This window comes from Bos grunniens, chromosome 2 (genome assembly GCF_055505025.1).
Source record: "Bos grunniens cultivar Pamir isolate PY7600 chromosome 2, Bosgru_T2T1.0, whole genome shotgun sequence".
In the NCBI taxonomy this organism is placed as follows: domain Eukaryota; kingdom Metazoa; phylum Chordata; class Mammalia; order Artiodactyla; family Bovidae; genus Bos; species Bos grunniens.
Window position 1 is genome coordinate 51,061,359 of NC_141166.1, and position 17,189 is coordinate 51,078,547.

Below are 17,189 nucleotides of genomic sequence, written 5' to 3' on the forward strand. Positions count from 1 at the left end.
TAGGAATATCATTTTTCCCTCTTGGCTATTGATTGATTCCCAAAACTCACTCCTGATTAGAATGCAAGATGTTTTCATTTAGACTTGGAATCTTTACTTATTCAGTCTAATCTGAAAAAGTCAAACAGCACACCAACAACTTGGAATGTAATGCTGGAGCATCTTCTTGGACTTCCTACCATGGGCTATATTTTCAGATGCTCAGCGACAGCCTCTGTCACTGTTTATCTTCCAAAGCCAACATATTAGAAAAGAATATGCAGCTCTGACAAAGTGAAATGCACTATACAGTGGTTTTAGCTAAAATCAAATTGTTAGTTTCAATAGAAGATTTTGGAGGGTGCTAACCGATGGGGATCTGTCCTTGCAAGGCAGGACTGAGTGGATCCTTTAAACCACCTGTGCTTTCCTCATAGTTGAACTTTATTCCTAAGCCAGAGGCATATCTGATACCACTAGCAGCACTTTTAAAAAGTGCAGTTGAGGAAATAATTGGATTTTGTACGTGAAGAAAATAATTCTTTAACACCTGAGTTTTAAATAGCTTTATTCTTCCTAAAAACCTGGACCCTTGGGGATCAATAGGAAAGTTTAAAAAATTTTTGTTTTGGGGTGTAATACAGGTTGTGTTTACTTATTACTAAGATTTCTCCCAGAAGCTTGAATCCTTTCATGTCTTGAGTAAAGTGGATCCTCCAGCAACCCACTCCAGGATTCTTGCCTGCAGAATCCCACGGACAGAGAAGCCTGGTGGGCTACAGTCCATGGGGTCGCAAAGAGTCGGACACGACTGAGCGACTTCACTTACTTACCAGCTACCTTAATCACACAACTTGAATATTTACTCTTACCTCCCAGGTAACAAATTACCTTCTTGCTCCCCCTAGTGGAATTGTTACTCTACTCCACAGTTTGAGAATACTGTTGTCAGTACATTTATTTGATTTAGCATCTTATATTTGGGAATTGGATATTTTCCTCATTTATTCTCAAAGACTGAGAATAAAATAGAAAAATACTGTAGTGGGTGGGCTGATAGGGGATGTGGGTAGTGAAAGTGAAAGTGGCTTTTTGCGGATAGATTTTCACTTCCTAATGTCAGCAATGGCCACATTGTTCATAATGGTTGCCAAATTCAAGGGGTTTCTGCTCTACTCTTCTGTCTTACAGGGGTCAAATGTCATCAGGCTGGCAGACAGTCACGTCTAGAAGGCAGCTGTTCACACTTCTGGCAAGTGTGAACAGCCCTACCAGTTCACTCTTCTACCAATAGAGTGCTGGTAGTTGGTGGTATTGAAAGACAAGGATAGGTACCATCTGAATATTGGCCCCTACTTGTGCCATTGGTTAAGCAAGCCCAGGGAGCATCCTTCTGAATCTACATGAGGGACTGTGCCAGTATCCACAGCACATGGAAATCATTTCCAGTCTACAGCTGCTAAACATGCTAAAACAATTCTGGTAACTGAAGCTGCATATCTCTTTTTAAGAATTTAAATTTCTTTAGGGATTGATAACCAGTGGTTTCATGACATTAGAATCTCTCTCTTTTTCCTGCCACTATTTGTTTTCACAACTCTGACCCTTGTTAAAAATGTATTTATTCAAATTTGCACACAAAGGACTTGTATTTTGTATATACTAGCATTGAAATGGGTGAAACTTCTAAAAAAAATTGTTGTTCATGCCAAGGCTTGGGACTCTGTTCTTCTGCATGGAAGGCCCTATCAAGGTCAAGGCAAAAGATACAGTGATTTCCAAATAAATAGTCAACAGAGTATAAGTACTTGGTATTTATGAACAAGAGTACTGTAATTAGAATATTCCGTCTTTCTTAAAATCATGTAATAGAGACAGTATTTAGATATATCTTTTCCCAAATATTTATTCTCGGGGCAAGTGTTTGCCTCAGTTCAGTTCAGTCACTCAGTTGTGTCCGACTCTTTGCGACTCCATGAATCGAAGCACGCCAGGCCTGCCTGTCCATCATCAACTCCCAGAGTTCACTCAAACTCATGTCCATTGAGTCGGTGATGCCATCCAGCCATCTCATCCTCTGTCATCCCCTTCTCCTCCTGCCCCCAATCCCTCCCAGCATCAGGGTCTTTTCCAGTGAGTCAACTCTTCGCATGAGGTGGCCAAAGTACTGGAGTTTCAGCTTTAGCATCAGTCCTTCCAATGAACACCCAGGACTGATCTCCTTTAGGATGGACTAGTTGGATCTCCTTGCAGTCCAAGGGACTCCCAAGAGTCTTCTCCAACACCACAGTTCAAAAGCATCAATTCTTCGGCGCTCAGCTTTCTTCACAGTCCAACTCTCACATCAGTACATGACCATTGGAAAAACCATATCCTTGACTAGACGGACCTTTGTTGGCAAAGTAATGTCTCTGCTTTTTAATATGCTAGGGAAACATAAAACAGCAGGATCCAATTAAAATCCCAACAAAAGGGAATGTCAAAGTGTTATATGGGTGTGTTTTATTCGGAAGTGTAGAGAAAAAAAGAAATGCCTGTACTGTTTTTTGTGGGTTTTTTTAGAGAAGTACCACTAGCTCAAGAGTTATAGAAATTTAGTTTAAGAACTTCATCCATGCAAACACATGGCAAAGCATGTGTCTGAAGTTCTGATTTGGATCTCATAGTGCCTGGATTCACAGTTGTGAAAACAATGATGTCACAGTGGCCACACAGCCCAGCTGGGGCAGAAATGTCCGGTTAGCAAGACTTTGGAGAACCAGCACTTTTCTATTCCACAGGGAGTGGGAGGGATTTGTGTGTCAGTCAGCATGTATCTCTGTGCATACAGACGTGAATGTAGATGCAGATGAGTACATACATGGGCAAAATGTAGCCATGTATATGTGGGTTTATTCATGTATACATGTGACTGAAAGAGTTACAATTGTCAGCTTCTTCCCAATGGATGCTAGGAATTTTGAGCATTGACAATACTCGCGAAAGCATCTTTTAGCAGAGAGCGAGACTGGGAGGCATTGAGGAAGTATGCATACCATTCTCTGCTGGGAATTCTCTGCATTGATGATAACCTTCCAGTGGGTCTCAGGGACTGGGCCTGGAGGTGTTTGGAAAGCTCTACATGCCACTCCCTGCTGAGGGCTGTGCTGGCATCCTTGTCTGGCAGCTTTGCAGGGTGGCTATCCTTGGGTACATTCCAGCCATAGCTTGGAACCCTTGCCTTTCTTGAGTGGTGTGAGGACTGAATATCTGCGTGCATTCTTTCACTCAAGAGTGAAGAGAAGCTTTGCTTATCTAGCTGTGTTTCCTTAAAGTGACTAACCAGTGGTGCATTAAACTGGGGTGGGTTTGTTTCTCAGAATCTTAACTTCTCAACTGTTGATTGATCACTGTTGACTCAACACTAAAATCTCATCTGCCTCTGCTTGTCATCCCTGGGTTATTGGGGTTTGGTATTTGCTTTCTCTTAAGGTTCAAAAAGGCAGAAAAATATGCACAAGCATTTGGCAATAGGCACAGCAGATAGAGAATTATGAAGTAGATATACCAGAGTCAGATATTTTTGTTGAAATCCTGACTTTATATGACTGTCTGTTTTACTTGTAATATGGTCCTTGCCATGAGGCAGGGTATCTGGAGACGTGGCAGGTAGTCAGCAAGTGTAGGGAAGGAACTTATTATCTTGGGCAGAGTGTCTGCTCCCACCAACTGCTCAAACTTGCATTCTTTTCAAGACTTCTTTCCTGCTACTTAATTGTTGGTAATTTGAGAAACTATCTTTGAATCAGACACCTTGGCAAGAAGGTAGGATTAAGAGAGTATTTGGGACCAAAAAAAGATATACATCTGTCTACTTGCTGGAAACTTTGATGGCAGAGGGAAAACTGTGGACAAATTCCTGACAGGTGGTAATACTTATCTGCAATTTAATATATATATATTTTTTGCTACGCCCTGCATCATGAGATATCTTAGTTTCCTGACCAGGGATTGAACCTGTGTCCCCTGTATTGGGAGCACAAAGTCTTAACCACTGGGCCACCAGGGAAGTCCCTAACATTTTTTAAAATATAATGTTTCCTTAAGTAATCTTACCATGTTCTACTGACAATACTTATATTGGTCCCCTAAAATAACAAGGAACATCATCAAAACTTGTAAGAAAGGCAACAGGAAGGTAAAAAATAGAAAAGAAAGTTTGTAGGGAAAGTCAGGACTTAGAATTTCATATAGATTGCATAGAGATTGAGGCAGATAATTCTAACCATGTCACTTTAGGTCAGTGCTCACAGTTCCCGATAAGTAAGTGGGTGATTATTAGAAGTCTGGGTTTTCTGATCCCACCCCAGAATCTGCAGGGAAGGGTTCTGGGAATATTGTTTTAGTAAGCATCTTAGGCAATACTTACGATCAGACAAGTTTGGGAAACTGCCACCGTCCAATTGCCTGCTAGGACTAAAGTATTTCCAAAACTTATAAGTAAATATATGTGTGTTGTGTGTGCATGTGTGTTATTACCAAGGTTTTAAACTTTGAAAAAAAAATTGTCAAATACTCCATATTGACATCATAAACATTTCTTAGTGAAAACATCTGTTATTTGGATAGGGTTGTATGGCTTCCCATGTGGTGCTAGTGGTAAAGAACCCACCTGCCAATGCAGGAGACATAAAAGACCTGGATTCCTTCCCTGAATCAGGAAGATCCCCTGGAGGGGAGGGTATGGCTACCCACTCCAGTATTCTTCCCTGGAGAATCCCATAAACAGAGGAGCCTGGTGAGCTACAGTCCATGGAGTCGCAAAGAGTCAGACATGACTGAAGCGAATTAGCATACAGCATGTGGGGTTATAGAAGGTTTTCTCATATGTTATCTCAGTTGTTCCTAAAACCAACCCTTTGATGGGTTGGACAACAAAGATCATGTTTGGCCCCAGATTACACATAGCAAATGGGCTCAACGTGTAACTGGCAGGTGGCAGAACTGGCTTTCAACCGGATCCTTCACCAGGTGGGGGAGCCCAGCACCAACCCCAGAGCCCACCCCTTTTGCTCTTTTCTCCCACACCCTGGTCACCAGGTTGATGACAGCATTTCTAACATATCAGGCTCTTAGCATATCCACACCTTTCCACATTCTGATTCCCTGGCCACCATATCCTTCTTCTCTTTGCAAACTCACAGGCATTCATGAAGGTGCCTTCCATGAAGCTTTTCTGGACACTCTTCTCACTCTACCACCCAAGCAGAGCCAGTTTTTCTTTCAGCTGGCTTTCCATCAAGTTTATAAATCCATCTACCACGTGCTGGGCTTGTTTAATCTAGGTGAGTTCAATGATACATGTTCAGTAATGCCTCCCTTCTTCCTCCCCACCCCACCGTTATACCACTTACTTTGAATAGATGGGAAGGTAATCACCTCTAAAACACTCAGTGCTCATTGGCTAAGCTTTGGGAAGTGTTGGAGGAATGCTTTAAAGGCTTTTCCAAACTTTGACAAAAAAGCAAGCGTTCAGGAGGCCAGAAACATGGCCACTAACATCCTCTAGGAACAGAATCGTTTAAAAGGTCCAGGGAGCATTGTCTAGTGAGAAGCTGGGGAATGGCAGGGGACCCTATGCACAAAAACACAGATTTGGTAGTATTCTTGATAGGTAATTTAAGGACCATCCAAGGACATTTTCAACTAGTGGTGATTTTTGTGTTACACTCATAGCCCTAGATTAGATGTGACTGTCTGTCATGGCTTTCAAATCGTATTATAGTTATTTCTTGATGCAAATAACTCCCCTACTGCACTTTGAGCAAGGGTGGACCCGAGCCATATTCATCTTTGTCTGCCAATTGATAATTGTTGAATAAACTTTGGGGGAATAGATCTTCTAGCCATCTGCATCTGAGTGCAATCCAGTGATTTAAGTATAGTTCTAATTCCAGTTCTCCTGTGTTTACAGCCACCACTGGTCCAAGCAATCTTCAGCGGTGATCCAGAGGAGATACGCATGCTCATCCACAAAACAGAAGATGTGAATGCTCTGGTAGGAGATGCTCTGGCTTTGCCTGCCCAGACCCTCTTCACCTTTTCTGTGCCATGGACCTTTTTGATGTCTGGTGAAAGCCCTGGCCCACTTCTCAGAATTCTGTTTTGAAATGCTGTAAATAAAATATATAAGATTCAAATGGAAATCAATTATTTTGAAATATATTGAATCAAAATTTTCATATAATAATATATGTGTTTATCAGCACATTTAAATGGCAAGATACAGTAGGAGATCTAATAATGGCCATAATTTAAAAATAATGATGAGCCTGATCAATATTTTGTGTTACCTGCCACCACTCTAACGTGGCGTGAATGTGCCTATGATTTCTGCCAACACTAAGGTTTGCTGCCTGCATTCATAATGTGAAGAAATGTGAACTTGCAGTTAGAAGCTAGTGAAAATAGAGTTAGAAACTTTGTTCTAGAGAACCCATGGCTTACAAGCAGGAGCTGACAAACTATGGTTTGTCACCTGGTTTTGTACAAGCTAGTGGCTAAGAATAGTTTTTATTTTTTAAATGGCTGAAAAAAGAATGAAAAAAAAAGAGTATTTTGTGACTTAGGAAAATTGTATGAAATTCACATTTTGATATCTACACATTAAGTTTGTTTGGAACATGGGAAGGACAGCTTTCCTACTGCAGGAGCAGAGTTGAGTACCTGTGACAGAGACAGTATGTGGCCTGCCCAAAATATTTACTCTCTGGCCCTTTGGAGGGAAAATTTGCTGCCCTCTGCACTAGAGGGTCCATGAACCTGGGATGAGTGGATGAACGTGGCGTCCTGTGTGTACCCTGAAATCATACATAATATGTGCGTGCATTTTTGGACGTTTTGTTTAATGAAAGGGTCAAGGCATTTCATCAAACTCTTAAAAGAGTTCGTGATCCCCTAAAGATTAAGAACCACTGAATCTGGAAGTTCTTGACATAAACCTGCAATGAGGAAAAGTGAAAAGAGTTAGTCAATAATTTATCCTTTTAATAGTTTCCTAGACCTAGATTGAACAAGCAATTATGTATAGTACATGCTACTAATTCTCTTAATGTAATGCAATTACCTACATGCTCCAGTCTGTCAGGGAGAGGAGTTCTCTTTGAAGTCCCAAGTGTTCAGGAGAAACAACAGACTCAGACACATCTACGGTGCAAGAACAGCTTTGCCACTGGGAAATGCATTCTGTCTGAGATTGCATCTCTGTCCGCTCAGCCACATGTTTTATTCAGAAGGCGAGTCATCACTGCCACCCATTGCTCTGTGGCAATGTAGGTTGCTGTGGCTTTTTGAAAAAGCTCTTGGCAGTTTCTCCCCAGCTGGCACTGACAGCAGCAGAGCAGTGTGCTGTGACATTTTTGCCAGGTAAGCACAGATGAGGTCAGGGCCAGACTACTTGAGAAGGCAACTGGGCATTTGTCTAGGGCCGATGGGGCCGTATACTTCTGAGAGGAGGCAAGGCAAGCAAGTTGATCATCTATGTTCTGACATCACCAGAATTCATCTAGCCTGTTCTGTGTTGTGGGCCACACCCAGGCCAGCCCAAGGCAAGGTTACTATCTTCCCTGATAATCATCAACAAGCAGGACTTTTGTCAGTCCTGTGTACCAAGAAGGAGTGTACTGTCCCCTGAAAGCCTTTAATTTCTCCTTAGGAAAGTGACAAACAGCTACTAGCTGGTAAACATTAGAGGAGGTTAACTGCTGTAACACACAGATGAAAACATAAGATATGTTTAGTTCTCTTATGAGCAGATTAGAGGGGTGGCTCTTTTCTGCATAGAGTCCCAGGTATCAGCATGTAGCTTCTAAGGTCATTCAAGGGGTGTGTCAACAGCCCAACAAGAAGGGAAAAAAAGAATGTGGCAGCAAAGCCTGGGAGGATTTTATGGGACAGCTCGGCAGTGGCATAATCACGTCTACTCACATCCCACTGCCCGGAACTCATCCCATGCCACGGCTAACTACAGAAGAGGTTGGGAAGTTAGTGTAACTGTGTCCCCAAAGTGTCAGAGAACAGTGACTTTGGTGAACAAGTTGCTGTCTTGGCTACACTAATTTCTGGTTTTAGAGAATTTTAGGTAATTCAAATGATACCCCTTAGTCGTCTGTGTAGTGTGTTGTTAATTTAACAGTTAATTACTGAGTTTGGATCCTGTGTAAGGTCCTGGGGATACAGCAGTTAAAAAGATAGCTCTTTCCCTTGTGAGCTTACAACGTGGCAGAGAAGGCAACAAGTGAGAAATCATACCGTATTGTATTTCTGAAATGGAAAATCTGGGACACTATTTAGGGGCCTATGTTAATCATGAGGGGCTAATGAAGTGAGGTATGAACTGAGGCTGCTGTGGAAAGTGTGTTGTAGTTGCTGTTAGATGTGTGGCAGCTGTTGGATGTGACAGCAGAGAAGGGTGGGATAAAGAGAGAGGAATGAATGAATGAATGAGTGGTTAAATGAGTGAATAAACAAGCCTAAGAGGAGCCTGAGTTCTTAGGTTGATCGTGTGGCTCTTCTGGGTCCACAGACTCTTTCCTCCGCTCATACCTCTTAGAGCCTCCCTCTTCACATCCCCCTTTCCCTTCCTCAGGGGAGTATAAAGATCATTTGCTCCTCTACTCTGTTATCAGGCATGTTGCAGACACTGAGCTGTCCTCTTCAGTGGTTTTCCTTGGGCGGCATTCCTTCGGAATCAGTCACAGTGACTGCTGGAGGTGGATTAGACAGTTTAGGGGAAGTGATCGTTAACAAAGGGCATAGGGAGATGGAAGATAAATCTGGATTTGAAATCTAAACCCAAAGATTCATTTTAGGATAGAAGAGCGGCTGCTCCCAGACATGTCATTGTCAAGGAGGGGAAGTAAATCAGGGAAGCACCTCTTGCTAGCGAGAAGACAGTTTTTGTCTTTTCTTCTCATCCTTTGCTTTTCTCTCTTTATCCCTATTTAGTCACTTAATTTTTCTTTTCTGCTCTAGGCTCTGACTTTTTTGCTTTCTTTTATCTTCATCTTTCTGTATCTTTTGATGGGTTGCCTGTTCTTTGGTATAAATACACTTTGATTGACTGATCCTGATAGAAGAGTCTCATTCAGCTTTGCCTCTTTGTGTTTTTCCAGACTTTATTTCCCAGTAGCAGTATGCATCAACCAAACGGCATTACTCAACCTGGTATTTTTTCTTTTCTCACTTCTCCAGTGTTCTGATCCCACCTGTCCTTTCAGGCCTGCTATTGATCCTTCCTCTGTTGCTGCTAAGTCGCTTCAGTCGTGTCCGACTCTGTGCAACCCCATAGACAGCAGCCCACCAGGCTCACCTGTCCCTGGGATTCTCCAGGCAAGAACACTGGAGTGGGTTGCCATTTCCTTCTCCAGTGCATGAAAGAGAAAAGTGAAAGTGAAGTCGCTCAGTCGTGTCCGACTCTAGTGACCCCATGGACTGCAGCCTACCAGGCTCCTCTGTCCATGGGATTTTCCAGGCAAAAGTACTGGAGTGGGGTGCCATTGCTTTCTCCGCCTTCCTCTGTTAAGTTGGCCTAATTTTCAACTTCCTTTCTGCTGCCTTCTCTTCCACCTCCCAAATCCCTTAGCTCTTTGTACCTCACTGATCACTTTACTTGAGTTATTTATGTCTGTGTTTTACTTTTGAGAAACTGTGTTTTATGACATGACTGCTATGTCACTCATTCTCATTTGCTCAGTGGCCCAGTTCAGTCCTTGCAACACATGTTGAGTGAATGACTAAACCTGCTTTATTACTTATGTTGAGCCAATTTGTGGTTGCCTATTTTAATTTTTAAAAATTTATTTATTTTTTACTTTTGGCTGTGCTGGGTCTTCATTGCTGCAGGGGCTACTCACTGGTTTTGGTGTGCACGTTTCTCATTGCAGTAGCTTCTCTTGTTGCATAGCACGGGCTCCAGGGCACAGGCTCAACAGTTACAGCTCACAGGCTTAGTTGTTTCGTGGCATGTGGTATCTTCTTGAATCATGGGTCAAACCCATGTCTCTTGCATTGGAAGGCTAATTCTTTACCACTGAGCCACCAGGGAAGCCTACCTATTTTTCAACAAGGACAGTGGTGGCCAGATAGTTCTGGCTTAGTTAGTGGCCCTCCATTCTCAGTTGTAAGATTAAAAGTTCTCTTCCTAAGATTGAAAATTCATAGATGGATTTGAGGAGCCACAGAACAATCGGGAAGGGTCATCTGAGTCTCTCTGTGGTTTCCCTGGTTGCTGGCATGCCAGAGCCTGGAAATGTGGGAAGACAGTTATATGTTCTGAGAGATCCATTAAAGTTGACCCATATGTGGCTGATAATAGAAAGATTTAGAAGCTTTTATCCAACTGGTTAAATTGAAGTAGAGCATCTGAAGTCTAAATGAATGTAGAGATTCTGAAAACCAAAACTTGAACTCAATAAAGACATTTTTGGGATAATGCTATGACAACATGGCATCAGCAGACCATTTACTGCATACCACACTGAAATAACAACAGAGACAAACTGGGGCTTGTCAATGGCAAGTGGTAAAGACAGGGAGGGAACCATGCCCAGTGAGGAATGGTGATGTTTTAGCCTTGGGAAAGATGAGAGAAATATCTGAAATAGTTCAAGCACTGTCAAATTAAACTGGAGCTCTTCTTATATGTCACATCATTGTAAGCTGCAGAAAATAAGATTTCAGGCCAAAATAAAAGAAAGAACTTCATAGAGCTGTCTAAAGATGTAATGAGTTGACTTAACAAATAATAAACTCTTTGAAAGACCATTAGACTAGAGATTCTAGAGGTGACCAGTAGTAATAACATACATGGCCCCACTTTCCTTTTTTGTGTCCTTGGCCAGTATTGCTAATGGTTCATGACCTTTTTCCCCCACTCAGCCTTATAGACTCGCATTTCTTCTTGGGACAGCACTGTGAAATTTAAATTGGCCTGTAAATTAAAATCTTCTTTCCATGCCTGGACTAGGTGATGTTTACAGTCTCTTAAAACTGTGAAAGACTACAATTCTAAGATTTGTAAGTCCCACATGATAGCAAACCCATGGAGTTTATTTCTTTTTAAAACTAGCAGTAACATATGAATACACACACATACAAAATCTTTGTCATACTGAATAAAATTTGCAATAGTTCCTTAGTATCAACTAATTGCCAGTGCATATTCAATTTTATTTTGTTATAATAGTTTTAAAAATGCCTTTTTACGGTTGGGTTGTCCCTGGGTTGATTATTTTAATGCATCTACTTTATACAAATAATAAATGAGTTTGCCAAGCAATTAATGTTTATCATTTGCCATAATAGGATCTGGCCCAGGTATTGGGTTGGCCAAAAAGTTCATTTAGGTTTTTCTGTAAGATCTTACAAAACCCTGAACAAACGTTTTGGCCAAACCAATATATTGGTGCATTTTGCTTACTGTCTTCACTTCCAGGGTAGGAAGGGATGATGAGTGCATCTATTAGAATACATCTTGACATGAAAGCTAGCATTATGTTTGCAAAGTACTTATAGTGAAAAAAGTGGAGGAAGCATTAAAGCTGTGAATCTTGACTATGGGCATTAATTCAGAGGATGGTGACCTGCCAATCTCAAGATCTAAGTGAGAAAAAAAGAAACTGTATTATTTTTATCTGATGAGAGGGGTTTTTCTGATAAACGAGACAAATTGTCAGTAGTAAATTTGTAACTTGTTCTCATGTGTGTTACCATACCTACAAAAAAAAAATACCATACATAGTACAAAAACATTTTTTCTTATGATTAGAACTTTCAAGATAGACTTTCTTAGCAACTTTCAAATGTGCAGTACAGTATTTTTAACTAAGGTTACTATGCTGTACATTACATCCCCATGACCTATTTACTTTATAACTGGACATGTGCACTGTTTCTTTTAAAAATAGAATAATTTTTTGAATCCATCCAGAAGGATGTAATCTGACTCTACCTAAAGAATTTTGAGTGATAAATTTAACAGCCTTTTTAAACTTCTCTCAGCTTCTTTCTATCATGTCATGAAAACATGACAAATACAAGCTATATAACACAGGCTTTTAAGCTTCTAGACTTTGGTATATTTTCCTTCACCTTCGTATATCTTGATTTTTTTTCTCTTTTTTAAATAAGGAATTTTATATGGAGATAAAGACCTGAGTTATTTTGTTAGCTTTACAGACCCTCTAAATTAGACCTAAATCAGGAACCGCTGGGAGTAAGGAGGCTACAGGCAAGGGTCAGGAGGCATACTGTCACTGGGGGTGATGACCCGCTCAGCTCTCGCTGAATGTTTCTGCACAAGAATACAGGCTCGGTGTGGCCCAGACTTAAGTTTCTAAGAGAAAGTACAGGAAATCTCTAAATTGTTCAATGCTTATTCCAAAAAAATGATCCAACATCTTTTAGGCCAAAGAAAACACATCTGTGGGCCAAATCCAGCTTGCAGGCCACCGTTTTGCTAACTGTGGATCAGCAAATATTTAGAAGTTAAGGTTTCTCTGGCCACCTGATCTGGAAATCCAAAGCAGAGTCCTGAAGCAGACGACCCAGGGTTCTGGGGAGAGCAGTGACCCGTGTTCTGCAAGTGTGGACAGCACTTCTGGCTCCCTGGCCAGTGGATAGACTGCAGGCCCCTTCACAGCTCTGGGACGGGTGTTTTTGTCCTGAGGGTAGGTGCTCACCTCTCAGCATCTGCCTGGCAGTACTGTCACGTTCCCCGCTCCTTGTTGGACCACTGCCCAGGATGTGGGGCTGTGGTTTGGAAGCCATGACCTATGTCCTGTAGAGAATGATTCATGAACTCCAGAGGGCTCTGAGCAGGCTGCAGTGATGTGCCTTCCCAGCCCTTTACGATGTGTGAAGGCAGGTCTGGTTAGCATCATTCTTAATTGTCCTCTGGGGGACGCTCAGTGCGTCCTTCTCCTGCTGCCCTCATTCTTTGCCAGCATCTGGGTCTTTTGTAATGATTCGGCTCTTCACATCAGGTGGCCAAAGGATTGGAGCTTCAACTTCAGCATCAGTCCTTCCAATGAATTTCAGGGTTGATTTCCTTTAGGATTGACTGATTTGATCTCCTTGCAGTCCAAGAGACTCTCAAGAGTCTTCTCCAGCACCGCAATTCAAAAGCATCAATTCTTCAGCACTCAGCCTTGTTTATGGTCCAACTCTAACATCTGTACATGACTACTGGAAAAACCATAGCTTTGACTATATGAACTCTAAAAAGTAATGTCTCTGCTTTTTAATATGCTGTCTAGGTTTGTCATAGCTTTCCTTCCAAGGAGCAAGCATCTTTTAATTACATGGCTGCAGTCACTGTCCAAGGTGATTTTGGAGCCCAAGAAAATAAAATCTCCCAACTGCTTCCACTTTTACCCCATCTATTTTCCATGAAGTGATTGAATTGGATGCCATCATCTTAGTTTTCTTAATGTTGAGGTTTAAGCCAGCTTTTTCACTCTCCTCTTTCACTTTCATCAAGAGGCTCTTTAGTTCCTCTTCGCTTTCTGCCATAAGGGTGGTGTCATCTGCATATCTCAGGTTATTCATTTTTCTCCCAGCAGTCTTGATTCCAGCTTGTACTTCATCCAGCCCAGCGTTTCACATGATGTACTCTGCATAGAAGTTAAGTAAGCAGGGTGACAATATACAGCCTTGATGTACTCCTTTCCTGATTTGGAACCAGTCCGTTGCTCCATGTTTGGTTCTAACTGTTGCTTCCTGACCTGCATACAGGTTTCTCAGGAGGCAGGTAAGACAGGTAGATGTTTTTCTGGAATTCCCTTGCTTTCTGTATGATCCAACAAATGTTGGCAATTTGATCTCTGGTTCCTCTACCTTTTCTAAAACCAGCTTGTACATCTGGAAGTTTTCAGTTCATGTACTGTTGAAGCCTAGCTTGGAGGATTTTGAGCATATCCTTACTAGCATGTGAAATGAACACAGTTATGCAGTAGTTTGTACATCGTTTGGCACTGTCTTGCTTTGGGATTGGAATGAGAACTGACGATTTCCAGCCCTGTGGCCAATGCTGAGTTTTCCTGGCATACTGAGTGCAGTACTTTAATAGCATCATCTTTTAGGATATGAACTAGATCAGCTGAATTCCATTGCCTCCACTAGCTTTGTTCGTAGTGATTCTTCCTAAGAGCCACTTGACTTTGCACTCTAAGATGTCTGGCTCTAGATGAGTGATCACACCATCATGGTTATCTGGGTCATTAAGATCTTTTTTGTGTAGTACTTCTAGATGGCAATACCATATAATTTCATGTCTTTTTAGTTATATTTAGGAACATTTCATATCATAAGATACAGAAAAATAATTTTTGTAGTTTCAGTTAGAATAAACAGTGAAAGTTTCAAGGTACTTTTGGGCTTCTTTATTTTCTAATTTCTTTTATAATGAGAATGTAGTTATAATCATAAAATTTTAAAGCTTTGTTGAAAAGAGATAACTCATTTAAAATGAATTGAGCAGAGAGAACCATATATTCAGATTATTCTTAAAAGATACGCTCAAATTAAAAGGGTATAACATATATTTTAGATGAATTCACTGTGCCAGCCCTTATTTTTACCAAGGGTATATTCCTTTTGGTTTCAAATGTTAACTGACTATATAATTATTATAGCCAGAGGACTTTCCAATTGTAGTTTTATAGACATAATATTATATAACTGATTTTAAAAGAAGAAATGCAAAGAGCTTAAATGTATATTATATAATTAGGACAGAAGCCTGGGAGATAGATGGGATTTTTCCCCAGGAGGTGCATAGGTGGTTGTAATCAAGTCAGTTGCCAACTTCCTGCTTGAACGGTTGTTCACGGCAGTCAGTCTAGGGCAGTTGTGGATTTGTTGCTGTTACTTTCTGAAGTCATCCTGAGTGCAGTACAGTATACCTTCTCCTTTAGCCCGCTTCCTAAACTCCTTCTGGGCTTTCCTACCTCCCATATGCACCTGATCAGAATTTTTGATATAACACTTTCACAACAAACTGTTTTGTATGTTCCTCCTTGATATACTTTATTTATTGGTGAAGTGAAGTGAAAATCACTCAGTCATGTCGGACTCTTTGTGATCCCATGCACCGTATCCTGCCAGGCTCCTCTATTCATGGAATTCTCCAGGCAAGAATACTGGAGTAGGTAGCCGTTCCCTTCTCCAGGGGATCTTCCCAACCCAGAGATCAAACCCAGGTCACTTGCATTGCAGGCGGATTCTTTACCATCTGAGCCAGCAGAGAAGCCCCTTATTTATTGGTACATAATCCATATCAAGGGGCTTCCCCAGTGGCTCAGTGGTAAAGAATCTGCCTGCAACGCAGGAGACACCAGTTTGATCCCTGGTTTGGGAAGATCCCCTGAAGAAGGAAATGGCCATCCACTCCAGTACTATTGCCTGGAAAATCCCATGGACAGAGGAGCCTGGGACTTCCCTGGTGGCTCAGACGGTAAACCGTCTGTCTAGAATGCAGGAGACCCAGGTTCGATCCCTGGGTCGGGAAGATCCCCTGCAAAAGGAAATGGCAATCCACTCCAGTACTATTGCCTGGAAAATCCCATGGACAGAGGAGCCTGGGACTTCCCTGGTGGCTCAGACGGTAAACTGTCTGTCTAGAATGCAGGAGACCCAGGTTCGATCCCTGGGTCGGGAAGATCCCCTGCAAAAGGAAATGGCAATCCACTCCAGTACTATTGCCTGGAAAATCCCATGGACAGAGGAGCCTGGTAGGCTACAGTCCATGAGGTCGCAAGGAGTCAGACACGACTGAGCGACTTAACTTTCACTTTGGGAAGATCCCCCTGGAGAAGGAAATGGCAACCCACTCCAGTATTCTTTCTTGGGAAATCCCATGGACAGAGGAGCCTGGTGGGGCTACAGTCCATGGGATTGCAAAGAGTTGGATATGACTGATCAACTAAGCAGAACAATGATGAATCCCTATCAGCCACCCTAAAATGCAACTATGGTTAGGGAAAAGAGTACTGGGTTCAGGTTTGAGGCAGAAGTCTTGGGTTCTGTGTGTTGTTGAGCCAGTTAATCCACTCTGGGCTCAGTTCCTTATCTATTAAGTGAGTTTGATAACAAACTTATTATCAGATTTTTGTTGGTATGTTATTCGATTTGGCTGCATTAGAAAACCGATAAAAGGAAAATGGTAACTTGTAGTAAATAAAAGTAAATTTAAAAAAGTAAAATAAAAGTTTTACATTTAGTAAAACTAAAATGTAGTGATTTTGAATAAAATAGAAGTTTGTTTATTTCCAATGTACAAGTTCAGAGGTAGGCTACCCAAGACTAGCGTAGTACAGGCATAGCTCAGAGATATTGCGGGTTTGGTTTCCTACCACTACAATAATGAGAGTATCCCAGTAAAGCAAGTCACATGAAATTTTTGATTCTCAGTACATATAAAACTTATGTTTACATTGCACTGTGGTCTGTAAAGTATGCAATAGCATTATGTCTAAAAAGCAATGTACATACCTTAATAATGTACTGTGATAGTTGCTCAGTCATGTCCAACTCTTTATAATGCTGTGGACTATAGCCCACCAGGCTCCTCTGTCCATGGAATTCTCTTCTCCAGGGGATGGCGTAGCCATTCCCTTCTCCAGGGGATCTTCCAGACCCAGGGATTGAACCCTGGTCTCCTGTATTGCAGGCAAATTCTTTACTGGTCTGAGCCACCAGTAATACCTTAAGGTCTGAGCCACCCAGCATACCTTAATACTTTATTGCTAAAAAACAGGTAACCATCTTCTGAGCCTGCAGTGAGTCATAATCATTTTGCAATAGTAACATCAAAGGTCACTGATCACAGATCACCATTACATGTAGAAAAATAATGGCAAACTTCAGAATATTGTGAGAATTGCCAAAATGTGACACAGAGACATGAAGTGGGCAAATGCAGTTGGAAAAAAGGTACTGGTAGACTTGCTCAACTCAAAGTTGCCACAAACCTTCAATTTGTAAAAAAACAAAGCAAAAAAAAAGTCAAACCTCAGTATCTGCAAAATGCAGTAAAGCAAAGTGCAATAAAATGAGGTATGCCTGTGCTCAGTGATGGTAAGATCCAGCCTTTGTCTCTTTTTGTGCTGCCGTCCTTGGTAGGTGGCTTCTATCTCATTGTCCAGAATGTCTGCTTGAGATCCAGCCATCAC

The 17,189-nt window shown here is 41.5% G+C and overlaps 1 protein-coding gene across 18 annotated transcripts in view; it reads left to right on the plus strand.

Annotated features, from left to right (window-relative positions):
• Window positions 1-17,189, plus strand: part of ANKRD44 (ankyrin repeat domain 44) — a 311,506-nt gene that overhangs the window by 119,404 nt on the left and 174,913 nt on the right. For 16 of the 18 annotated variants that reach the window (XM_086347858.1, XM_086347867.1, XM_086347758.1 and 13 more), the window contains one exon: window positions 5,933-6,016. The exons of 1 other annotated variant lie outside the window; for it this stretch is intronic. In XM_086347858.1, coding sequence (XP_086203984.1) covers window positions 5,933-6,016 — 84 coding nt within the window. Of the gene's footprint in view, window positions 1-5,162; window positions 5,304-5,932; window positions 6,017-17,189 lie in introns of those variants that run through there. One more of the 18 variants, XM_086347802.1, reaches the window with a different exon arrangement.